General features: G+C 38.4%; 1 protein-coding gene across 2 annotated transcripts in view; it reads left to right on the top strand.

Moving 5' to 3' along the window:
- ITGB6 (integrin subunit beta 6) overlaps nucleotides 1-26455 on the top strand; it is a 35906-nt gene extending 9451 nt beyond the window's left edge. For both annotated transcript variants that reach the window (XM_052793321.1, XM_052793320.1), the window contains 8 exons: nucleotides 4020-4109; nucleotides 9062-9196; nucleotides 9415-9832; nucleotides 10772-10994; nucleotides 13545-13642; nucleotides 18482-18601; nucleotides 20712-20878; nucleotides 22763-26455. In XM_052793321.1, the coding sequence (XP_052649281.1) occupies nucleotides 4020-4109; nucleotides 9062-9196; nucleotides 9415-9832; nucleotides 10772-10994; nucleotides 13545-13642; nucleotides 18482-18601; nucleotides 20712-20878; nucleotides 22763-22864 (1353 nt within the window). In that variant the 3' untranslated portion in view covers nucleotides 22865-26455. The remainder of the gene's footprint in view (nucleotides 1-4019; nucleotides 4110-9061; nucleotides 9197-9414; nucleotides 9833-10771; nucleotides 10995-13544; nucleotides 13643-18481; nucleotides 18602-20711; nucleotides 20879-22762) is intronic.
- Nucleotides 26456-26564: the final 109 nt, after the last annotated feature.

Consider the following 26564-nt stretch of genomic DNA (forward strand, 5'->3'; position numbering starts at 1 on the left):
GTAACCCAGGGAAGATGCCCCAGTGCTTCTGCAACCGATTCCAGTCGTAGAGGCGTCTCGAGTAAGACTAATACTCCAGGTGTTTGACAAAGTTACAAGTCACATCCTTCATAAACTGATTCTCAGCTTACAGCCTTGACAAGGGAGGAAACACTCTGTATCTTGGAGCACTGACTGCCTGGCTTTTAAAAGACTGTATTGAATACTGAGCTGAAGCGTGAAAATTTAGATCAATGATAGTAGAAGTCAATCACTTACAAATGCAGTGGGATGCTATAGTCATAGCACAGATTAGTTAAAATTTGACATTAAAAAACTTTTACTAAATCTTATTATTGCTCAACAATTTCTTAGTAGGGGCCCAATTAATGAAAAATGAAATCTTTTCCCTGATTTTAATAGCAGCTGCATAAATAGGGGCTGTTCTAGGAGGTAGTTTGGAAGTATGTCTTTGATTTACAGAGCCTTACTTTGTCCAAAGAAACTTTTCTCTTACTGATGGCATTATATTTTCCCTTTGAAATTGCTGGTGGTCGCTCTCAGAGTTGGCCAACAGTGTTCTTATCGGGGGGGTTCTATTTCAGTATCCCTGTGTCAGTGTTATACCAGTATCAAAGTTATCAAGTGGCACCCTTTGTTCACTGGGAACACTAAATGACGATTTATAGCTAACAAAAAAATGCGAGCCATTGTTAACCCAACAGGGGGAATGGTTTGTTCTTGTTACTTTCTTTGTTAGGAAAAAAAGTGCAACTATCTTCTATCTTGTAGGGTATATAGTAATACCATTCAATATATTCTATCTGCTGCTTTCATCTTTTAATACTGCTTTCTGTCACTTATGTGGATAGGTATAGTTGTTATGGTCTGCTTTCTGTCCTGTAGGTGATGTGGAAAATCAGTCAAAGCAAGTACAAAAATCATATATAAGTCTCACAGTGCAGTTTTTCCACACTACAGTGTACTTTCAAGGGTATATGTAGGACCTGCAAACAGGACAATAGTGTCATGTTTTCATCTGTGTGATTCAAAGTTGTGATATAAATGGAAATAACCAGGTATCCATGCTTAAGAATGTAAAAAGAACAAAGCAAGACAATGAGAGTTATTCTTGTGTTAAGGCCACTGCTCAGGTAGCCTGGAAGAGCTGGGAGAGGACCCTAAACTGGCACTTGAGCATCACCATTAAACCACTCTTGTCTTGGTGTTTTACTTCTTTTTAAAAGCCTCGGTAATGGAGATTCTGCAATATCTCCCTCAGAAAACCCTCCCAAACTTAATTATCCTTTGAGGTGGAAAGCCTCTCCCCAAATATCTCATCTCAAATCTACTTGAACTCAGCATCTAATTATATCAGACCCCAAAATTGACTATTGCTATTTATAATTCACTTCTTGGGGACAAACATACATTAAAATGACTGTGAGGACTTAGGAGGCACCTCTTTAAATAGACTTGATAGATTCCATTATTCTTAAGTGCAGTGTTCAGACTGTCAAATACATATTTTATATTTCTAGCCCCGTATAATCCCCAACAATTTAGCCCCAAATAATTCAGTCGTTTAATATTCTTGATCCTCTTCAACTGAATTTTCAGTTTATCCACTTACATGTGTGTGTATTATTATCTAACACAAATATTACGGATTGCACAAGCACAGAATACATATGCTTGTAACATAGCTGGTGTTAGTTTTGATCCTTCCATGCAACCAAACAGCTACTACACAGCAATCTAAAAGAGGGGGAAGGTTTAGGTCTGGTGGTCTCCCTGACCACAAGAACTTTAAAAGCAGTCACGTGGAAACATTTGTAAGACCACTCAAAATTAAATGCAAGAGAGGGGAGGAAGTTCCTTACATGGACCCCTGATTATCTGATATTATTTATAAAAAGGGCTATTTTTTTCCCCCCAAAAGGCCTTCTAAAATATATTCATATATGTCTAGCTTTTTACATCATTAGTCTCAGCTGACTCTTACCAAAGCAGCAGGCAATGTTATTATTCTAGAAAAGCTATTCACTCAAAAAGTGTCTGTGAATATTGCAATAAGAATGATATTTTGACAAACTGTGTAAATCTTATTTTGGTATAAAAGAAAACACCGGTTTTTAAGGTTTCATGAAGTAGTTGTTCTTATTGTTGATATTATTTTTTTTCAAGCAGAATTCTTTAAAAATTTATTCAAACTTAGATAAGGGAAAAGTATCCCTCTTTAATCCTGACTAGGCAGCGCTTCTTTGGAAACAGAAATTGCTCTTTTTTGGACAAATGATTTCTTTTTATATCACAGGAGAATACAGCTTGAAAATTGGGTTTTTCAGACTGCATTTCACTGCTGAAAATTGAACTAAAAATACTCCAGTCTCCACATTTGTACAGAATTTCAAATGATTTTTATAAATTTGGCATGATACACTATTTATGATGAAAATTCTTCTATCATTTACACTGCTAAAAGTTAGACATAACCTCACCGAACTCATATATAATTGTCAAATTTCACTAAAATGAATCAGAGTATCTCTATAAAATGGCAGTTCACCTTTTAATGAATATTTACTAAAAGACTAAATTCCATGACATCCTTTGGATGTTTTACAATACTAGCACTCCAAAAGCACCAGTCTGCCTCACCTTGTTAATGGTTAAACAGAAATATTTGCTAAAAGGTAGGGTTTAACCAATGGACTGGAGATATACACTTAGACTGGGCTTGCAACGTCATCCTTGTATCACCATGCAGAAAATTTTTGTTCAAAGAGGAAAGATAAAACGAAGTCTTCAGAACAGTATATCCCTGCTGTTTGTTTTGCATACCACAGATTAAAGGGTACTATACTTTAAATTCCAGGTTTATCGTCTTTTCTTATAATTATCTCCCGAAAGGTCCACGTGTACAAAATGCAGAGTTTCAGTATTCTAAGAATCCTTGAGAAAGCACTAATCACAGGAGGATTCAGGAATGCAAAGTCACCAGCTGTAACATAAAATGCAGTTAATCCCACTGATTTACAATAGCACTTTAGAAATCTAATGAATGATAAGCGTTCCATACATAATATATAAAGTAATCACAGGGCTTTTGGAGATGTGAAGTACAAGAGGGATATAGGGGTATCAAATTATCCATGTTTATTAATAGCTCTCTGGAATTCTTTTTTAATTAAAATAACAGCATTGATATGATAAACTGCAAAAGAAAATGAATGCTACAATGTGTTTTTTTAATGATGAACACTTACTATTTTCCAAAGGCATGGGTACAAGCAAGAGAAATTCATGTAGTTAACAATCAGGCAAGATAAATTTTAATTAAGCATCTTTAAAATCTAGCTGCTAGATGTCATGTTAGTCTCACAATGCAATTTAATGCAAAAACAAAAGAAAAATTATCACTGAAATAAATCGTTAAATGGGCACTATATTATTAACATAAAATCAACATACATTCAATTGTAGCCACAGACCACTGGGATACATGTGGGGTGTTACATCAAACATAAACTAGCAGCAGTTTTTTAAGGGCCTTTGTTCAAAGTTCTTGTAGCCCTTAATTTAAACTTCTTAACTTCTGTGCCCGCGCTAATCGGAATTCAGAATGCTCAGTTGCTACTGCTGTTATTGAATGTAGGGTCTAAGACTCTCAAATAGTACAGCAGCAGTAGAGCAGCTGAATCTGGTTTTGGTTATTTTTATTAGAGAAAAACACAACTGTTGAGAGAATATATCTTCCTTCTAAATTTGAAAAATTAGTGCTGAAAAATACTATAGTATCAAACTTCCAAGCACACAGAGGTGATTTAGCAACATATGTCCCATTAATTATCAGTGAAATTAGCACTTTTCATAGGACTTTTTCAACAAGATGTGTGTTGTTGAGTCTGCAAGGGTCCTTGAAAATGTCACTATTATTTATTTTAGTTGGCTTCAATGTATTTTGTTTTTTTCCAGATGGTAGCTCCTTGTCACCTAGTCTTTTTTTTTTGCGCTTTAAATTCCTTTTATACTTTCAGAACTATGCAAAGCTTATTCCTGGAGCTACTGTTGGACGACTACAGAGGGATTCTGGAAATATTCTCCAGTTGATCATTGCTGCATATCAGGTAAGATGGTTATAATGTGTTTTCTTCCGGCATGTCTATATTTTCAAAATTAGATTGCAATTTGGTAAAAACAAGTGTCTTTGATTCTTTTGATGCACTGATTACAAGAACACCATTTTTTATGCTTAGGTACTGACCTTAACAGGAAAAGTTCTGTTCCCTCTGAGGATTAAGTGAGCACAGAAACAAAATTCCTATAACCTTTTGTCATTCCTTAGTACTGCTGGAATGCTAAATTCACAGCAGCGTCTCATCTGTCTTGCCTTCTTCATAGTCCTGTATTTCACACCTACTCTTAAGCCTTCTTTAATATAGATATTCAGGTCTCCCAGTTCAATACCTCGACAGGGACTCAACTCTCTTCCCATCAGTAGTTGTCACCACAGCAGATGTACAATTGCTCTGCAGGAATATCTGGGGGAAAAAGCACTATCCTGTACTCAGTGCTCTTCTCTGCTTTAGCAATTTGTTGCTGCCCCTGTGAGGCTGTTCTGAGGTTTTTAAAAAGCATAACACAGGAGCCAAAATGGGTTTGTTTAGATAATACCAAGACTTGAATGTGTTTGTTTAGATAATACCAAGAAATACTGTAAAGTTGACGGGAACATAAACACAGCGCTGCTCTTCAGAGATTTGTTTGTAAAATGCATCCTGGCTGCCTGGTTCTCTTCTGTCAGGGGAATGTTTTTAGACAGCTTTACATGTCTTTACACAGATATCTTAATTTACATATATGCTAATATACCATAGATTTCTCTCTTCCATCTCAGTCCCTTTTTATTAAAAACCTGCTCTACCGGCTACAATGCCAAATAACTCTTTGCAAATAGCTTCTGTTTCTTTCCTTATTTTTTTTTTCTGCTCTTCCTCCTATCACCTGAATGAGATGATCATCATTATGCCCAAAATTATTTTGGTCTTGATGATAGGAAGGAAAACAAAATTCTTCTAACTCTTATAACTCTTATAAAAGCAATACAATTGGTGAGTTATGATTTTTTTAAATGAAATACAAAATACCGGAAGATTGTCTGTCCTATGGAAAATTAAATAAGCCGAGAACTTTAAGGTTAATCTTGGGAGTCTACAAATTGTAATAAATATGGGGGAAATCTTTACATGAGCAAAGCTAGTGCTGAACATCCAGTGGCACCAGGATATCAGTTCTGGAGTCCTACCTGTTGTTAGCCACATCTGATTCCTATCAGGATTTCCTGAGGCTGGCACTCTAACATATAGACAGAAGTTCCTGCATTTAACAGCTGAAATACCATTTTGTTGTCCAGTAAGTAATGGAAAAACATAAAATAATTGTCCCAGTGCTGTCTCCTGGTGCCTTTGCTGTAACATTGTGTTAAGCGCAGAATGGTGCTTCCTCTAACTGCCATGTCATGGCACCTTCTGCCTTGCTGGAACTTTGGAAAGGTGGAGAGTGCATCCTTGCCTGTCTACTTATGTAGCTATTGTCCACGATTATTTTTTTTCTACTCTCCTTTTTGAACCTGCTGATGTTTTCAGTCCCCATTGCCTTCTGCGGCAAAAAGGAGTTCAGCTGCACTGCGTCAAGATACATTTTTCTTTTTTCCCATTTTAAACTACTCCCTATGCTTTAAAGTTTCACTGAGCGCACCTTCGTTCTGGTGTTGCAGGGTTTGCTGAATAACAGCTCTGCATTCACCTTATCTTCATGTTTTCACAATTTCATAATATTTTGTGACTGAGACACCTTCTACCTCCCAATCTTCTCTCCAAATTGGACAGTCCCAGCCTTTTTAGTCTCTCCTTGGTTGCTCCATCCCCTTGGTAATTTTAGGTGACCTCTTTATGCTTCCTGACTCCAATGAGTCCTTCCCGAGATGTGGAGTCCAGAAGAGCTTGCAGTACGCGAGACAGGGCACACTAAGGTTTATACAGAGGCAAAATGATGCCCTCTGCCCTGTTCTCAGCATCCTTGCTTGTGCCGGCCAGAACATCGTTGGCGTTTTAGCTGCTGCATGCTTTGAGCAGATCATCTCCCAGTGCTGTCAGTGGTGACCTCGGTGTGGCTCCTGAGTTGGTGTGGCTGGTCCTGGTTTCATCCGTCCTGCAGGCAGGGATTGGAGGGGGTTCTGAGCTCAGTGCCTGCTCCCCTCCTGCAGCGGCAGGAAGGTGGTTGCAGGAGCAGTGCTCCTGTCTTCGGGCCAGAACTCGTCGTGTCCTCGTTCAGGTACAGCATGCCTGTACCATGCGCCAGAGTTGCTCATAGGTTCTGAAAATCCCACATACGTTACAAGGTGTACAAAGTGTACAAGTAGCAACATGTCACACTCAAAATTTCCCGGAGCCCATTTTATTACACATAACCTTAAAGGTTAACAATCTTGTTGCTTCACGATTGAAAATCTCCCAAGCAGGAAACACTGAAAACCACCTTATTTAACATAAGTGTAGACATCTGAATTTTTTTGGACTGGGAAGGGGGAAATGAGGGTAGACCTACGGTTAAAAATCACATGCAAAACAGAAGATCTAATTCCATGATTGTCACAGACCTTTCATGATACTCTCGGCAGTGTAATTCAATGCCTGGTGTCTCTGTTTCTTTACCCACAAAAAAAGAATAAATAACTATTTGCCCCCCCCCCAAGAGTAGAGTTAGGCTAAATCTTTTAATGCTTTTAAAGTGCTTTCGAGTCTTTGCTTGCTGTACAAACACAAGGTTTGCTAATACCATTCACCATGTGTTGCTATCCAAAAGCTTCAGAATGGAAGTAAGCAAGTTAAGAAAGTCTGAGCTGTCAAAATATTTGTTACAAGGAGTTCTCATGTTCTTTCCAAGTATGACTCATTTTCTTCTGTAAGCATATTTCTGCCTGCTTTGTTTAGCACTGAATTCTGCATAACTTTGTATTGCAGAGCTGTAGGCTAAAATGCTTTGTGACAGATATCAGGCCATTTGATTAAAGTCCTTCCAGGATTTTAAAATTTCAGAAAAATTCCACTTTTTTTTTTCAGTGCTTGGTCCTTTCACTTACAGGAAAATAAGAATAAAGAAATAATGTGTTAAAAAAAGACAGGTAACACAAGGGAACGACAAATGTTTCTCTGTGAATGGCTTAAAGGTCACTAAACTGTCCACTATTTGTCCCCAAACGATGGCCTCGCAGCTTAGTAGATTTAAAATACCATTAAAGTCCTCACAGATACAAAGATCTAAGAAACTGGAGTTTGTCACAGTTCATGTGTTCATTTTCAGTGGTGTAACGTGCATATTATGTCCTCTTACAACAGCAAGACATGTTCAAATGACCCAGTACAGACACCAGGATTCAAAGTAGCATGACATGGTGTTCAGCAGTGTTTAATTTTCTCTCACAGTGGCAGTCTATTTGAGCCTCGTAGTTTTGCAGCTGGTAAAAGGAGGACTACTTGGTGATATTTCCTGTAATATTAGCACATACCAACATTCACAGTTTTATCTAGGGGTTTGCTATATTCGGTCCTTTTGTGAGAGCCCAGCTATTAGCTATTATCTAAGACTATCTGCTTTGTTTCAATAGCAACATAAGCACCTAACTCTAAAACAAATGTGAAGGGAAAATTGGACATATCCAGAGCTACCAACGTTACCAACCTGATGCCCAGAGCACAGTTTTACTGCTCTGGCTGGGTGCTGGAAAGAGCTCTGGGTATTACATGAATACGTCTCGCATGACGTGTTGCTTTGGTTTACTGACAAGGTTTTCTAAATGAAAAGATGTTAAAAAACCCCCCCACCAAACACAACCATAAAGACAAATTTCCAGGGAATCCAGGACATGGACAAAGGACAAGGAGTTGTTGTCTATGCAGGTTTATACCTACTCTACTTTTAGTTTGTTTTACCCCGCCAGACCTTTACTCCAATGAGTCATCCTGATGCCTTTACTAGAATGACTCACTGAAGTAAGGTCAGTGAGCTCCTCATGCTCTGATTGAAGTGCAGGGGGTATTTTGTAAAGCAATTAAGCTCGAAAGAGCACAAAGCCAAGTCAGTGAGACTTTTGCTCAGTAATGGCTAAGGTACTTTTGAAAAATTTCCATCTACCAGATCCACAGTCCAATGAAGTCATAGGGAATTTCCCCATGGTCTGCCATAGGCTTTGGATTAAGCCTAAGTTGTGTAAGCAAAGTTGCTATAAAGTATTTTAAAGAGTAAAATATAAAAACCTGGTATGAGAGAGTTCAGTAAGTAAGTTTTTCATTTAAGAAATGGAAGTTTGATTGAACAGATCGATTTAAGAAATGAGTACATTGTTGAATACAACTTGAAATAGCACCAGCAGCACATGAAGCAGGAATTTCCGTCAGGAGAAGAAAGGAGGGGAGCAAGCCCCCCAGCTGCAGGAGCTCACCATGAGGGTCAACTCTGTCTCTGGCCCTGGAAGCATCAGGCTAACTCATGGAGGCCCCACACTGAGGCAAAACTGACTTCAGAGCCTGCCCTGCCGTGAGAGAGGTTGTGAGGTTTGATTATACCAGGAGAGATAAAGAGGGAGCAATATTGACACAGGTTGGCTAATCAGGAAAAGCCCAGTGCTAGCAATGCAATCGGGGACACAGATCCGTTCCTCAGTAAGACCAGAGCTAAAGGAATACCTGTATCAGTCAGCAGAGCACTTGGTGATGAAAGACGATTTAATAAAACATTGAATTTATTCTCCTGCCAGGGCAGGAAATAAGCCCCGTGATGGCGGATATTAAACTGATACCACTGTTGCTTTCCACTGAAAGACAGTTCTGTCGGCACTGGCTTTGTTTTGCTCATTCCCCATTTTTCTTGCAATAGAGAAGTCTGTAAATAAAGTGCCAAACCCATTAATTTACTGCTGTGTAAGTCGGGATAAGTTACAGTCCATATTATACAGATGTGGGGCACTAGCAGCGCTCAGCAGTGTTATTGCTCTATTCATCTCACGCCTTTTTCCTTTAAGGAGCTGAGGTCTGAGGTGGAGCTGGAGATCTTGGGTGAGACAGAAGGTCTCAATCTCTCTTTCACAGCCATCTGTAACAATGGGACCTTTTTTCCACATCAGAAGAAATGCTCTCATGTGAAAGTGGGAGACACAGTAAGTAAAGAACAAATTCTCAAAAGACATGAAGTCCACAGAATTTAGGACCCCAAGGCAGAGAGTTTGCTCTTTAATAAATAATCTTCCTCCAAACAAGTTACAAAAAAGTCGGCAGCAGCTATGACCCTCTTGTTCTGTCCTCTGCACGTGCTTCCAGAGCACCCTGCAGAGCTACGTGTGCTGCAGCTCTGAACAGCCACCTTTTTTTCTTCCAGGTCTCTTTCAACGTGACTGTAAGTCTCTCCTCCTGTGAAAAAAACAGAAGGCATATTGTGATAAAACCAGTGGGGCTCAGTGACACGCTGCAAATGGAAATTCATCCCCAGTGCAACTGTAACTGTCAGGCAAAGGCCGAGGCGAAGAGCCCAAAATGCAACAAAGGGAGAGGCTCGTTCGAGTGTGGGGTGTGCGTCTGCAGCCCGGGGTACATGGGGCCGCACTGCGAATGCGACGAGAGCTCCCTCGGCACCAGCTCCTGCAAGGGCTCGGCAGAGCAGAGCTCCTGCAGCGGGAGAGGCGACTGCTACTGCGGGCAGTGCGTTTGCCACCCATCCCTGTACGGAAAAGTGTACGGGCCGCGCTGTGAATGCGATGACTTCTCCTGTGTGAGACACAGAGGGCTCCAGTGTGGAGGTACAGTCCCTTGATGCTATTTTAGCGGCTGCATTTGAGAGCTTTGTTGTCTCACTCTCAGCTATGAGCTTGTGAATCTGTATTTTTGTCATGTATTCAGTTGCAATCAGTTCTGTATAAAGTGTTATTTACTATTTCTGAGCGATCTTTAGACTTAAAACAAGAAACAACTGTTAACCCTGTTTGCAAATTTAAAAATGAGACACCTTTAACCACTCCATAGCTAGTCTAAGTTGGCATGGCTTTATTGGAGCATATCAGCTACCATCACACTGGGTCAGACTTTTAAAGGCTGTAGGTGATCGTAGCTCCAAGGAAGTTTAGGTAAGTATATTCACATACATCAGTGTTAGCCAGCGTACAATTTCACTCTAACATAGTTACCAAAGCATAGCAATCTTAATTAATTAATCTTAATTAATCACTTTTAGGATAATTCTGATATTTTTATAATTTTAACCCAGTAACCACAATGATTCTCGGTTTATCTTAGTAAGATACAATCAGAATTTGAGAACTTGTATTTCTAATTTTTTTCCGGGCTATACCATTATAAATCAGAAGTGATTATATTGAAACAATGGGGATAGCATTAAACTGGCAGGAACCAGCAATGAGATTGTGCTGAACAGATAGGCTGAAATTATGCTGCTATAAATGAAAAGAGGATTTACCCATTAGGTTGTGCACTGTCAGGAGATAAGATCTGTGTGGAGGACTCCAGTGAAGAGAATGGAGCTGCACTGGCTTACAGTCAGTCTAAGCGAAAATTTGATTCCCTGGCTTAAAACTGAAAATGCTAGGGGAGGAAGAAAGATGTTTAAGAGTGAGAAGAGTAGGAGAGGGGAAAATATCTACTATCAAGGAGAATGATTTTAATGGCCATCATTCAGATTCCTATTAAGAGACTGATTTGAAGTATAATAAATATTTTTCCAGGCAATGGTGACTGTGACTGTGGAGAATGCATGTGCCACAGTGGATGGACTGGTGAATACTGTAATTGCACAACTGACACTAGCGCCTGCATTGCTGAGGATGGGACGCTGTGCAGTGGGAGAGGCGAATGCATCTGTGGGTCGTGTGCTTGCACCCATCTGGGGGCTTCAGGCCAAATGTGTGAAAAATGTCCTCTCTGCGGTGACCCTTGCACTTCCAGGCGGTAATGTGCTGGTTTTACGTCTCTCATGTTTGTATCATCCAGGTATCTCTTTCCTATACTGCCTCAGCAGCGTGCTTACTGCCGCTACTGTAAATTGGATTTACAGACCAGAACCCAAGAGCTTCTTTGTCCTTTGAGACGGGTAGTCGTAACTCATACATCAACCATTTATCAGCATTACTCTTGTACAAAAGGACTTTATGGAAAACAGTTTAATCACCTTCAAGCAGCACAACTAACACATCACACTTCCACTGCTGTCCCTGGCTGTACAACTAATCAGAATGGTGGGCTTATACGATAACATCAGACAAAAACAGATGAACCTCCTTCCAGTCCACAGTACAGAATGTAAACATCCCAGCATAGCAGCTACAGCAAAATTGAGGACTCACAGAAAAATTTGGCATTTGTATCACCGTTCTCATGCATATGAATTAATAAGGTCACACTCTCTGCTCAAGCTTTACGCATGTGCAAATTCATAGTCCAAATTCAGTTAAGCTTGGCTGAATTAAAGAGGCCCAACTACGATAAACTAGGTCATAGTCTGAGGATGAAATCAGTGGGTAGCTGTATGTCATGTATAAGTTGATGATAAATTGATTGTAAAGGGTGAAGTGTCTTCCGTTCACTGAGCATACAAAATTTATGTAGCTTTCCTGCTGTGATGCATGGTGTACGTTATGCTGCATGATAGGAAAAGCTACCAAAAATGTGTGACATAAAGCTGACCACTTTAAGTACACCCATGCTCGTGCTTGTATTGTGAGCTCTTGTAGGGCTAAAGTCAGTCCAAAATGAGCAGTCTTCAGTAGAAATTTAAGCTAGAAGTTGAATTAGACTTCACAGAATACATGTTATTAATGACCCTGGTTTTGCTTGCTGAGCGCCGAGTCAGTGTAGGTTGCATTAATGTTTCATGATGATGTCATGTCTACTTATTTAGAGCTGAGGCCCATTTCTCTTCCATACCAGCTCTCCGCCACTGTATTTTCATGCCTGCCGTTGCAGTCTACACTATATCTGAGATGAGAATCTATTCTAAGGCATGTGATTAAATCGTCATTTATGTTAGTGCTAAATTTGACCTACAAAAGCGAGCCTATCAGTTTGTTCAAAGCTTTAAGTAAAGAGAACTTCTGCATGCAACTCTTCTAAACACAAAGGACAATGCTGCTGCTTTGCCCAGTTTGGCAGAGAATAAGAAATATAAAGTTACACGATGGGCATTACATTAGCCTATTTAAACATGTATATTGTATGCAGTGTTAGATCTTTTCTCTCTGTTTCAGTGTCTTCCCTTGCTGAAACGCAGGGCAGGAAAGCTAAAAGAGAGAGAACATTGGGAATACCTGGGTAGGGTAACCGAGAGAGCTGAAAGACCAGGTCAGAGGGGATTGAGATCAATGGCTAAGCAGCTGAGAAAAAAGGTGGTAGTATGAGAAACATGGCAAATATGACAAAAACACCAACAACACTGAATTTGTCTCCATGAGATAGAGGCTATCCCATTACCCGCTTGCTTTTACTATTTGCCATCTCCAGAGCGAGTGATACGGTCATCTCCATCCCGTGAAGATAATCTCAGCAGCCTCAGCATATTCCCATGGATATATGTAACTCAATGCAAGAAAGGATGGCCAGTTTGGGGGGGATGTTTTGTTGCAGTTCTTCTTTTTTCTTTTCTTTAAGCAGTCGGTCCTTCAGGCTGCTTCTCAGAGTCTCAGCCCCTCAATCTGCATGAAACTATTCGTGAAGAATCAGCAAGATACATTTTTGCATCAAAAATTTTCATATATGAATTCTGCTCATTGTTGCCTTTTTCCATGAATAAACTCTGGATTTATTAAAATCCTCATTGACTTTCTGGGAAGATTTTTAGAGAATTCTAAAGGAATTGGTTTAGACTCCATTTTTAAATAATATTTCAGTCATTCCACCATTAAATAAAGTAAATAATTTTCCAATAAATTGCATTAATATAATTAGGATCTAAGTAAGCAATTCCTGAGACAAGTAATCACATTCAAGATACATCTGTTGAGACACCTGAATAGTGTTTTAATACATTATTCAATAGACTTTCAACAAAGGAAGACTTATAGTAGGTGCCCCAGCTTGATCTCTCTGAAGTCGATTTCAGATATTGTTCATCTGACAGGCATTCCTTCAGCTGGTATTTAGCGTGAGCTTAGTTCAGAATATTTATTTTTGAAAATGAATGTTATGTGTGAGTAACCGCATGTCTTTGATAGACCTACATGAATAATGTTGCCTGGGGTTCTGTCTGGTAGCTAATAAGCTGGGAGAGAAAAGAGGATGAGAGAGAGCTTATCCACAATACCTTTATTCAGGTGGGGGGTTTTTTTGGTTGGGTTTTTTTTTTTTTTGGTGGCAATACCTATCATATTTCCGAGAACTACTGTATCCATAGCACAAGACCTTTTGTTTAGCTTCTTTTTAAAATGCAGATGCATACATACTGGCTTTTATGTTGTTGCCTTGTGACAGGCAGAGATTGATGAGCTGCTGAATTATTTTCTGCAGGAGCTGTGTGGAATGTCACTTGGCTTCCGATGGCAAGTCACCGGGAGAATGCAATGAAAAATGCAAATTGGTTGATGCAACTATCAGCACCACAAAGGGTTTGTATACTCAGTCTTCCTTTTCTGTGTGTGCGTGATCAGTGATAGTTTCCACTTTCAGCAATTTTATATTTGAAAGTAGCCTTGTTTTTCTGCTGTGGAATTATATTATGGCTCATAAGGCAATTCCTGTCTGTCTACGGTTCTTATGTGGTAAGTAGGAAATGCAGATCAGGGCTGGTATTACCCTTCCAGGTTAATTAACTCACTGGATCACGCCTACTTTCTAAGCAGTTTATGTAGGAAAGTATAGAATTTAATAAATACCAGTCCCTGCAAATCAATGGCTGATGACAGGCCCTGAGTTTAAGTCACGCCTGTACCATGAGTTCCAGTGTGGCTTCTTTTACCATACAAATGCAAAACCTGACTCCAGTCCTTATGCAGACTCTTGATTACAGTTGGCAACTAGATACAGCCCTTTTACCTGTGGCAAAGACATTTCTAGTAGTCTAAAGGCGAAGCACAACTTTCAGTTGCTTGCTTTAATTAAAAACTGCCCCCCAACAATAGGAATTTCTGGAATAGGAATTAACCTTGAATAAAATAGTACTCTCAGAAAAAAAATATAACTTAAAATGAAATAGTGTATCTTTTTCTTTCCTGTAGAGGAAGGTGCTTGCCTGTTCAGTAGGCAGTCTGTATTTATTCTAATTGCAATTCTAGTCCTAATACTAAGGCAAAATGCAATTGTTAGGTGAGGCAGAACATAGGTACATATATCCACATCACAGATGTACCATAAGTATTAAATAAGACAAATGTAAGAATTAGGATGACAATGCAGAATACTGTAATGCTGTATGCACACCTACGGTTTGTGTCTCCAAACTTGGAAGCCCATCCAGAGCTGCATGCGTGCAGAAATTTCACTGATGTACATCTTTCCAACAAAGCTACACCTTTTGTTTTTGATGACTTTACTCCATAATACAGAGCTTAAAAGTTGCAAATTTTGCCCTTGTAAGGAAAACTAACTCTAATTTTGTATTTTTATTGAAATTATTATTAAGCTTTGCCTTTCTAGACATCAGTATTTGTTTATAAACAACAAAAAATGTCTTTACAAGCTTCAAAGCACTTTTATTGTATCTCTGTAGTTAGTAAAGTTTTCAGGTTGCTTTTGCCAGATGGCAGATATTTGTAGCTAGGAATATATAAGACATTCTACTTTCAAATATAATGAATACTAATCAAAAGCAGAAACAGTCATTTATATGGCTCTGTTTATGTACACAGAGGTCACAGGAATATGAGCATGACAACATCATCTCCTGTTCCTGCTTATTTCCTGTTTTTTCATGTCCTGTGCTTCCCTGATTGGGACTGTCAGCTACTTCTTTAGATTTAAAATTTATTTGCAGCAGTTACAGCAACTGCTGTAGTGAAGGCTGGGTAGCTGCTTCCACACTAACCCCTCAAAAAAAAAAAAAAAAAAGCTGTTTCAAACTGTGTTTCATCTTAAATGCTTGTGTAATAGCTCAAGAGGAAAAAAAGTCTTCATAATAATAATAATAATAATAATATCCTAAAATCAAAACTTTATTACCTAAACAAAAAAAAAATAAATTTGAAAGTGGTATAACTAGACCACCACATAATATTTAAGACAGTTTATTGAGCAACTTCATATGGTAGCATGCTGCTTCTTTCTGGTTTATATTTCAATTTCTTTAATGCTTCAAGGATTTATGAAAACCAGAAATAGCTCTAGGTTAAATAAAATATTAGCACTTTAAAGATTTACTTTCTCTTTTGCATGCGTATGTTGCAACACAATGACTGGAACTGTGGAGCAATAAAAAAAAAAGGCGTAGTCTTTACATTTTCCTGTTTTCTGGGAATGCCTATTTTAGCCTCTGATCTGTGCCTTTCGCCTCCTCTGCTTTGGTTCTGTGGGTGCCGGGGGTTTCTCTTTCTGCTCCACCGCAGCAGGGTCACCGGCACGGCCGTGGTGTGGGCAGCCTCTCTGCCTGGGCTGGGGATCCAGCAGGGCACGGGGTGGCACAGCAGCTCTGGAGCTGCTGATGGCTTCACATTCACTGGCCTTATCTCCATGGCAGGCATCACTTTCGAATACTTATTTTCATCCTTTTTTAATATTTGAATAGTAAATCAGGCTAATCCCCCCCTTGCCAGATGGGTGTAAGAGGAGCCCTTGTTGCACTACTCGCTACCCAGGAGGAACCGCAATTCCTAAAAAGTGGCTCCTGCCACCACCGCAGCCACAGGGCACCAGGCTGCTCCTGCCACGAGCCCAACAGGGACAGTTACACTTTCCTTGGAGAAACGGAGGTTTTCCTACCACATAGTGTTGACACTGCACAAATTCCCAGTACAGCAACAAAGTGGATGCTGGAGCCTGAACAAACCTCTATATCGGCGCTGCTCTGTTGTTCTGACTCAAAGTGAGACGAAACTGTTCAAAACCAGCATTTTGTTGAGCAAAAGACAAACAAGAAAGGGCATAATGACATTTAAATTTACAGTCAATCTTTTTTTGTTGAATCTTTTATCTAAGTATCTATTAGGAAACAGTCTTTCACTCTTTGAGGCCCCAGCTTGCCCGTTACCCAATTCTTCTTCCAGCGTGACTCCAGCGATTTCAAATACCATTGAAATTAATGGAATTAGGCTGCAGGCAGAAGTGGAGAAAGTATGATGATTCACTGCAGAACTCAGAAAGTTACACAGGTGCAAATTACAGGAGTTTACCTACCTAGGCAAATTTTTGTGCTGATGAACTGAGAATAATCTATGCAATAGTCTCTTTTAGTGATTCCTCATCCTAAAAATAACATCAGAGAAATAAAAATACTAAGCATAAGCTGGGTTCTGAATAGCTTGAACCAGCATCTTTGCTTTCATTTTTACATCCTTGCACATAATCAGATTTCTGCTCCCCTTGGTCTCAAATTATGACCTTAAATTAAGAATCACAATTTAAAAATAATTATTATATTTGCAGTTATTGCCTTCTGGATGATATTTGGAATATGCCTGCAAGATTTTCTCTGCCTTCAGAATAGCTAACAACTACCCTTTTCCTCCTTCTTCTTCTTCTTCTTCTTCTTCTTCTTCTTCTTCTTCTTCTTCTTCTTCTTTTTCTTCTTCTTCTTCTTTTAAGCAAGCTAATATTCTTTGGATCTGCTTGCTTAAAAGAGTTGGGAAACAACAAATATTGCAAAACTTGTGACAGCGTTACTGGAATTGTGACCTGGCAATGAGTGCCATTAATTCAGTACACTCAGTCTGCAGTTTGTGGCCCTTCCTTGTAACAAAACCAAATCTTGTTAAATCAGCAAGCCTTGTCTGCCTGTCACCTTGATAGATAACACATTGCTCTGCCACCAAGGACAGGCAACAGCTTAAATGCAAGATTATCCCAAATCAAGAGCATGTTTCCATTGAAATTCAATCAGATGTGATTCTCTTTTCATAACAAGCAGAGAAAATGACTGTAAGGTAGTCAATTGTTTATACTTTCTTATTTTCGATGGTGTTTAATAGTGTTTTCTATAAGATCAAACCTTATGATAATAAGCAATATGAAAAAAAAAGAGAAAAAAGTAGAAAAGTGAGCACTTATTTCTTTATGTACCATAGGTTTCTTTAAAATCCATAGTCCTATCTGGTTCCTACTTTACATTTCATTACTCTTCATATTAAAGTTTAAGGACTTAAGATTTTTAGTACAGTTGCTTATGAAATTTCAATAAGAGTTTTGAATGGGTAAGAAATAATGGAGAGTGACAATTATTTTTAAAGAAATGTTTGAGAAGCTTACTGTATTTTCTTGCCTCTAAAAATAAAACCTAAGAAGTTTTTCTAAAAATGTATTGAAAAGCATACCTAGATTTCCAGTGCTGTTCAAATCATGGGTTATATGGAAACATAATAGGCGTTCAGCCTCAGAGGTATTATTGCACACAGTTATAAGGCCAGACATTTTTGCTCTGTAAAAATATTATATAATGGTTATGCTCCAAATTACGGCATTTCTGGCTCTGGACCTGTAGTCTCAATTTTCAATTGTCTTATTTGCTTGTATTTTCCCTCACAGCCAGCTTCCTCCTGTCTCCCTGTTCCGTTTGAATGAACTTTTCTCCGCAGAACAGGTTTCCCAGTTAGGAATCATCTGGGAAAAAAAAAAAAATTAAGTTTTTGTGCAGATCTACATTAAATGGAGAGACAAATAAATGGGGGCAGGCTGTCATCTTGGGTCACTTTTTATCTGCTTCCCTTGGAATCACATTACAAAGATCCCAGAATTGCAGTTTTCTGTTATTAATCTGTATTTATTGTTGTGAGAGTACTGGACACACTAATCTTTGAGAGGGCTATTGTGGAAGAAATAAATGGGACCCCTTTTAGCAATACCCATTGCTGTTTGATGTATGTATATCTCCTTCTGAAACAGAATCTAGACATGGTAGGAGGAACTGTAAACCAAAGGGAACATACTGTTTACTTCGTCCTATAAGTGGGGACTATTACATTTCCTAGACAGCTGGTGGTTAAGCATCTTGGAAGCACTTCCAATTCATTGATATTCACAGTAGACTAGATTAATAAGGTGCACTAGATGGTCGGTGCAGATTGACAACACGTGGATCAGTTCTTTGGAAATACAAGTGAAAAGTCAGAACACAACAAAGCTTGGGTTGGAGGAAAAGTTGTTAAATCCAGTAGAATTTCTGAGGGTATTTCTGCTTTCATCTTTCACTCTTTACCATCCGCAGACGAGGCTGTGACAGACACGATGCCAGCGGTCTCCCTTGTTACTATGTGTTAAATTTCATTTGATCTGATGAATGACTTTTTTCCCTCCCTCTGCAGATTATTCAGAGGATAAATCCATTCCCTGCTCTTTGCAGGGGGAAAACGAATGTATAACCACATTTCTACTGGCTATGGATGAACAGGGAAGGACAGTCATTCATAGCATAGAACAGAAAGGTAAGCAGTGAATATTGCTTTTTCTACATGAAATCTGATTTAAAAACACAGGCAGGGTGAGCTATCTAGAAGCTGAGCTCTTTTAAGCAGCACTGCACCTCCTTGTGTTTGTAGCTCTCCTCTGCCCAGCCAAAAGAGCACCTCCTCAAGTACGTATTTAATGTGTTAGTAAAATAAATACTTGGCCTTTCATGAAAGATGGGCAGAACGATCCCTGGGCTGCAAGAGTAAGTTCATTTTTCTAAAGCCCTGTGCAATTATAAGATGATGATACCAAATGTCATTTGCATTATATGAGAAAACTATAATTCACTTTGAAATGACATGTATTTCATAGATGGACAAATCTCCAAAAGACTATCTGATTGGGTATACCTGAAGAAATTCTAAAATATAATTACGTTTAATGTTGCAGCATCATTAAGCTTTGAATATTTTGCATAACTAACAGATATTCAACCAGTCTCCTGATATCCTTTCATTTAACATTACTTCTTTATTTACTGTTGTTTCACTACTGATTTTTCATTAAAGCTTCTAACCATGTAGGACAGGAGAGAACAGACACCACTTTTCAGCTGCCAAACAATTTAGTTTCCAGGCAAAGAAAATGCCTTTTTTTGGGCCGGGGGGTGGGAGTGGGGGGAGATGGACATGACACACCCAGTGTCTCAGTGCTAAATGTTAGATGAGTTTTAGGGAAAGCCATGCAGAATTGTAACCTCATTCTGTTGGCACAAATGGCATTTATTTTGTTAACCCTTTGTGCAGCCTTTCTGTAGCACACATGTGAAAATGAAAGGGATTTCACTGCACAAAAAAGCAGCTTCTACCATAAGAACAGTAGTCTGGTTTTGTATAGGTTACTATTACAGCAAAGAAGGTTGTAACAAAGCTAGTACTAAAGAAGCACATCCCTTTGTAAACTACACCCCTAAGATTCAAGAATTTAAGGGTAAGATTTTCTCTTTATTAAACACATTTACTATGCATTTTAAGTAGATCTGGAAAAAAAAAAAAAGTGAAAGAAATATCTTAAGGAAAGCACAGTTCATTAAACGCTGTGTAGTGGCCCTCCCACAACCCTACGATAACCAGGCTCACTGTCATCTGCTGTTCTGCTCCTGGGCCTTGAAACTACTGTGCTGTGGCGGCTGCAATGCATGCAGATATGAACTGAGATGAGACCTTCAGAAATGCTCTAGAAATTGATTTCATTTATGGAACCAAACTCAAGATGGTACCAGTAGCCAGACCGTTAACCCACTGCTCAAACCAGACCCCTCAGAATTAGTTAAATGATGACATCAAGCAAAAAAGTAATGTGAAATACAATCATGTAAGCCAAATAAGACTGAAATGAAATTTTCAGTGTCCTTAACCCATGGTTCAGCAGAAAAATTTGTAAAATACTAGCCTTCACTAACTTTTATGAACAATACTTTTTAATATTAAAATAACCAAACTTCTTTGCATTTTGGTGAAGCAAAAACTTCAGCTTTAATTTCGACTCTCTGAAATATTGTATGATAAAATTTATTGCAGAATTTGAAATGCAAAATTCCTTCAAATTCTTCAGTCCAATGTTTTCAGCATGTCTAATGGATTTTTTTCCTCTATGTTTTAATGAGTGAAATGCAGTTTCCTCTATTTTCTCAATATCATTGGTGACTTCACCCTGATACAGATTTTGCTAGAATCTTTTCCTCTGCAACACACTAAATATCAGTTAATTGAAGTAGAGCTTCAGCTGTAATATTATAAAATTCATAATCTTGTCAACTCAGCCCTGGTTTTTAGAATTATATCGACACAGATCTGAAAATGATTTTCTAACATTTCTCTTCAGAATCTGGGTCTGTATCCAGCAGCTGCTAATAGACATGGTAAAAGAGCAGTGAAAGAATTTAGCAATTAATTTTTTAAACATTTTAATGTAATATTTTTCAGCCAGTTTCACAAACCCTTTAGCAAGCTAGCAGGAGGAAAATAACAGACTTGAAGGAAAAGGCATGCACAGTTCACAGTAAATGAGAAGCCCACCATGCCTTTTAGCTGTTTTTAATTGCCTAAAATTTATTGATAGTCATAATTGGTTTTGTTTACACAGATTGCCCACAGCTTCCAAACATCCCAATGATAATGGTGGGTGTCACCCTTGCTATCCTTCTCATTGGCATTGTTTTACTTTGTATATGGAAATTACTGGTGTCAGTTCAAGACCGAAAAGAGGTGGCCAAGTTTGAAGCAGAAAAATCGAAAGTTAAATGGCAAACGGTACGTTAACTGCGTTGATTTTATATGAGGTTCTTTAATTTGCTTGCATGATGCACAACTGCCTTTAAAATTCTGTGTCTTGGTTTTGTTCTTTTAAATTGATAGATTTTACTGATAGGTTTTCACTACATTTAGTATTCTATAAAGTAAAATTACAATTTTTTTAGGGATGAAAAATAGCTGGAGTTCAATCTCCTAGTTTAATTTCTTCCACATGTAAAAGCATGTAGATAACATTTTTTTATTAGTTCTTTTTTAATCAGTACCTCACCTTTGATTAATCTTAGCGAAGTTGTTCGCTGCCTATGTAATTATCAGAGGTGTACTCCTCTTCCCAGAAACAGAGCCTGTTTTGGGAAAGAGAGGTTATTGATGGTCTCTGTCATGATGAGACCCCACTCACACAGAGGAGCAATAAATGTAAGCTGTCCAAAATGTAGGTAAAAGGCCAGAGAAATTCAGGCCTTCTATCTATAGCTTGAGGATGTCTAATGCAAGCTTATACCACATGTTCCCTTTTCTTCTTTCCTTTCTGCCCTTGACTTTTTTGCTCTTCTGCAAAAGCTTTAAGACTTCTGAGGCTCTTTGAAAAAAAGCATGTTGAGTAAGCATTTCTGGTGGGTGTCAGGAGGACAGGCAATACGCTGCCGTTCACCCAGCTCCATTCTTGTACAAAGCCCTGTGATTGCAACATTTCTGCAAGAATGGACGCCGCTGGCCTTTCAGCTTTTGAGATGGGAAAAATCAGTTACTTACAGGCGAGGCCACCTGAGAATGTTTTCTTATCCTTCGAGCAAGCTACATATGGGAAGAGGGAAGGGAAGGATACACTTGATTGATAGAAGCATTTTCATTTTCTTTCTGTTGCAAGAGGAAATGATAGGAAGTGAATCATGGGAGGCCAGGATTAAAAGCCCAGGTGGGACTTACCCTTCTCCCAACGTGTGGTAGTCTGTGTGGCTCAAGGACCGTGACAAGTCACACCTCACCACTGAGACATTATCTGTGCTTTTAGAATGGTCCAACCACAACATTTGATACACAAATTATATTGGACATATTTGATAAAGTATTGTTTGATGATGTGCATTACTTTAATCCGGGAGGCAGATGCGAAGGGAAGCATGTTCCTGACCTTAGACTGGTTTGTGCTGCCTCATATAGACCAGTCTGAATTTCAGTGGCTTGGAATGTAAGTGAGCTGCTGAAGGCTCTTCTAAAATGACCAAAGGTGCAAAATTACTTCTGTACAAAGAATAGACCAGAAGTCCTCACTAGGGAAAAGAAACAGTGGGAGGAGGGTGTGTTACTGGTCTATAAAATTATGACTGGGGAAATTGAAGATGGGACATCTGTTCACTGACTTTTCCCAAGCAAGCACAGTGAGATAGCAGGCTCCAAAGAAGCCAGAAGACATCATTACACAACACCTGCTTAGGGCATATGATTTATTTCCAAAGATATTCTGGATGATAAAAGTTTGCATGGATTCAAAATGTCTACAGACAAATCCATAGAAGGAGGACATTCCCTCTGACCCAAGAGCTTTGTGAAATGTGTGTCAGCTTTTCCACGGGCAGCCTGCGTTGCCTGCTGTTGGGAACACGTTGCTGGGCCAGGCAGATGTCGTCCCGACTTTCTCATGAAGTAGAGTACAAATCATCTTCTTTTGCACATTAGGAAGCAGAGTGGTACTAGCTGGTGCATGTACGACCTATATCATAATGCTGGGTCAGGAATCATGGACCAAAATGATCCCTTTGCTGAAGAGGTACGCTCAAGGCAGTTCTGTGCAGCTACATCTGCTCACAGATGAAGCAGTGGCAAGATGAGTTAAACATTGCATGACTCCCATTTCTTCTGTTTTTGTTTGGTTTTTTTTAGGAAACAAATCCACTGTACAGAGGCTCAACAACCACTTTTAAAAATGTAACTTACAAGAACCAAGAAAAGCAAAAAGGGGCCATGGCTGCAGATTTCTGTTAGCACCTCCAACACTACAAACTTAGTTTTACTGGCAGAAAATCTAAACCCACTTGTTTCTTCTCAGCTGATTATGTGATATTTGTTTGCACATTGCAGTGGTATAATCATTCTGTTAGAGAAAATATATCTTGTGTTGGGAAAACTATAGATAACATATTAGTGGTAAAGGTTAGTAGAAATATTAAACCTCCCCCTTTAATATTAAAGCATCCCATCTTAAAAAAATAGCATCACAAATATTTTTAATTTTCTCATTAATACTGAGGATTAAAAATTATCATGTGTAAGCCTATTTTTGTGAAATTAGGTATATACAATGAGCTCTATACTACTTCGTTCATACACACAATCCCATATATTTGTGTTTAGGAATGTATTTGTACCAGTCTATTTGGTGGGCTGGTTTAAATTTAAAAAAATATTCTTTTCATGAATGCTGCTTAAACTACTGAGGTTAGAGGTTCCTCATATCACCTGTGTGACTAAATAGTTTTTCATCAGAAACAAGGAGTGTTATTGCCTATCTTCTGTGCATCTAAGGTATACAGAAACATCTCCTCTCTAACTCTTCTTTCTTGTCCTGTTTCCCTATTTCCTTGTCCTTGTTGCTGTTTGATGTTGTTTAAGAACGCAGTCCCTGGGGTTATCTCAGGGGAAGCTAAATCAAGCCCTTATTCACTTGCAGAGTTGTTTTCTGTTCTAGGCATAGACTGCCTTTTCTCCCCCCCCCCCCCCCCCTTCCTTTAAATTCTAGTAGAGAAGACCCAGAGCAAAAGAGAAATATTTGTAAATTAGAAACCCCAGTAAAGAAACTTTAAACCAGAGGATTACCAGAACTCCATTTCACCATTTGCATCCTGTTTAGGCACTCAAAATAAACCTCACATGCTGGACCATTGCATGAACAGTTGCAGGAGCCCTTTACATGCAGGAAAAGTTCACACACAAAGACTCAGTATCACACACAAAGACAGTACTCTTTTCTGATATATCCAAAATTGTGAAGTTCTTTCAATGCCCAGCAGCCAAACCATGTATTCACGTGTGAAATAATGTATTCAGCTCTTTTGGGCTGGTTTGGTTTGTTGTTTTTTTTTTTGTGGGGTTTTTTTCCAAACTAAGCAACAAATAGATCTATGGATTCCACTTCATATTAATTTCCATTACGTTAGTGAGTATTTTTAATCTCAGTTTTAGCTAGTTAGTAATGACTTGCCATAAATTCTTAAATTGTAATGCTGTTATCATGCATAGCACTAGGAAATAAAAAGCCCCCCCAAATCAGTTAACATGCTGGCATAAACAATTACAACATTGGACTATTTTAAGCGAACAATAATGTACTTTAGTCTTTAATATCACTTTTCCTCCGCATTTTTTAGTTCTCTGGAACAGATGGTCCAAACGTACATATGAATGTACTTACAAAAGAAGACCTAGAAATCAAAGGTACATCGACACAGTCACAGACAAACAATTATGTACATTCCCTATGGTAAATCATATATTTGATCTAAAAAACTTGATGTCCATTTTGTAATAAATATTTACAAAGTCTGTGCAACTTTAGTCTCTGTATCCTCTACAACTCCTGGATGCAAGACTGATATATTAGCTAGCTCTGACCCATGCCTGTTTTAGGGCCTGATCCAAAGCCTACTGGAGTCAATGGCTACAGATGAGGATCTAGTTTCAGTGAAACTATTAGTTTTGGTTTACAAAGATTGTTTTGTTTAAACAAACTGGTTAATACTGTCTATTAGTGGATTAGAACCTATAGTATATATTTCTGTGCAAAGAGAAATACAGTATCAGATGCCTTTGGAAGGAAGGTGATGCTATAATCACATATTAAATACAAAATTATTGCAGTGTGAAAGAAATGATGGCTGTCATTAAACTGGAACAGATAAATTACAGGTTCACATCTGTACTCTTCAGTATTGCTGCATATCTTATAGTGGAAACTGTGCACAGACAAAGGCTTACATCTGCAGCCTTCCAACCACTGGACTTCCACATATGTCAGTGCAAGTTACATGTGGGACCAAATCCTGTTTTCCTGGCACATGGATAAACTCATGGGAGGCAAAGCTGACCCCTGGATTCTGTCTCAGATTCCACTGGGGTCAGGATTGCCTAAGGAACTAGGGAACTCTGGATTTAGGCCGTGTAAATTATCTGTTACTCTTTTGTTTTTCATGTAGAAGTCATCAAATGACAAACTTTCGTGGAAGAAATGAAAATATTTTTATTACTTTTAAAGTAATAAAAATCTATACTGTTTATTAAATACCTTTTAAGTTCTGCTTCTGAGAAGGCTGATTCTGCTGCTCAATATTAGGGTTGAAAGACTTTCTTCTGCAAGTCACCCATTTCAATATTGAAATACATTTTAGTATTCAAACATTATTAACAAAGTGGTGTTCACATTTCCTGTCAAACACTTGGTGGCCTACATTCCCTGTTCCTACAGGAGATTTCATTTCACAAAGCTACTCGCTCTTTTCCCATCACTTGCATCTTCTGATCATCAGCAAAGATCCCATTTGGTATGTAGACAACGTTTACAGTCCAATTACTTCTTCTAGCAACCTCTCTCCAATTTATCAAAGATGTACAGAAATCAGGCAGTATGTTTTGCAATTTCCCTGCTGTGACTGACTGTACTAAAATGTTCTGTGCATCTTCAAAATCATCAGGATGGAAATCACTCAAATAATTAAGAATTCATCAGAAGAGAGAAAATAGGTGGTCTTGGTGAGGAAGGTCTCTATTATTGAGGGATATCAAAGAACTAGGCTCATTCATACGAGCCGTCCTTTTAACAGCATTAATTTAGATCATGAATTTTGACTAAACCCCCAGATTTCAAGAACTTTCAAGATCTTACTTGGCATTCACCCTAGAAACAAGAGTGGTGTTCATCTTTTTTTATTAACTATATTATTTTTATTGTGTAGCATTTGTACCAAATTTCATCTTTTTCTTTTTTTTTTCTCCACCAAATTATGAGTGGGTTTGTGTGTGGTGAGTGGGATGAAAAAGTCTTTCTGCTGTTTTCATGAATATTGTTTTGACCTAAGGCTGGACCTTGAGAGTGGCCAAAACATTTTTTTAATAGTAATACTTCTATTCACTGAAGAGTTAAACTGAATAAAAGAATAATCATTAGCAATTTAATGGTATTTGTGTATCTTTTACACCCTGTAGAATGGTAATTTCAGTAATGTATGTTAAATGGATAGTTTTTCATTTGATTTATAAAAGTTGCATGTTAACCTGTATTGTATATGTCCAGATTGCATTCAACTTTGTTTTGTAACATAACTAGTGGGTAATGAGTCTGGGATACGAGACTCGGATGTCAAGTGCAATACTCTCTATGTCTTGTCTGCCTTTATACAGAAATTCAAGGTTTGTTTTGCAGTGGGCATAAGGGAGTTATTGCCCCACAAAACTTATCACACACATTCTAAAAACAAAAAAAAAGAGGCAATTTTTATCTTAGTCTATTTGAAAGAAACAGGTAAATGCCTCAACTTGTTTCTGTAAAAAAGGGGTTATTTAACCTTGAATAAAGATTGTAAAATTGAATGCATTTTTAATATACTTTTATTGTTCTTTCTTCATTTTCCATTTTGGCATGTGTCTTTATCATTGTTTTCACATGATTTGATGAATCTTAGCAAATTTCTCA

Source organism: Harpia harpyja, chromosome 7 (genome assembly GCF_026419915.1).
Source record: "Harpia harpyja isolate bHarHar1 chromosome 7, bHarHar1 primary haplotype, whole genome shotgun sequence".
In the NCBI taxonomy this organism is placed as follows: domain Eukaryota; kingdom Metazoa; phylum Chordata; class Aves; order Accipitriformes; family Accipitridae; genus Harpia; species Harpia harpyja.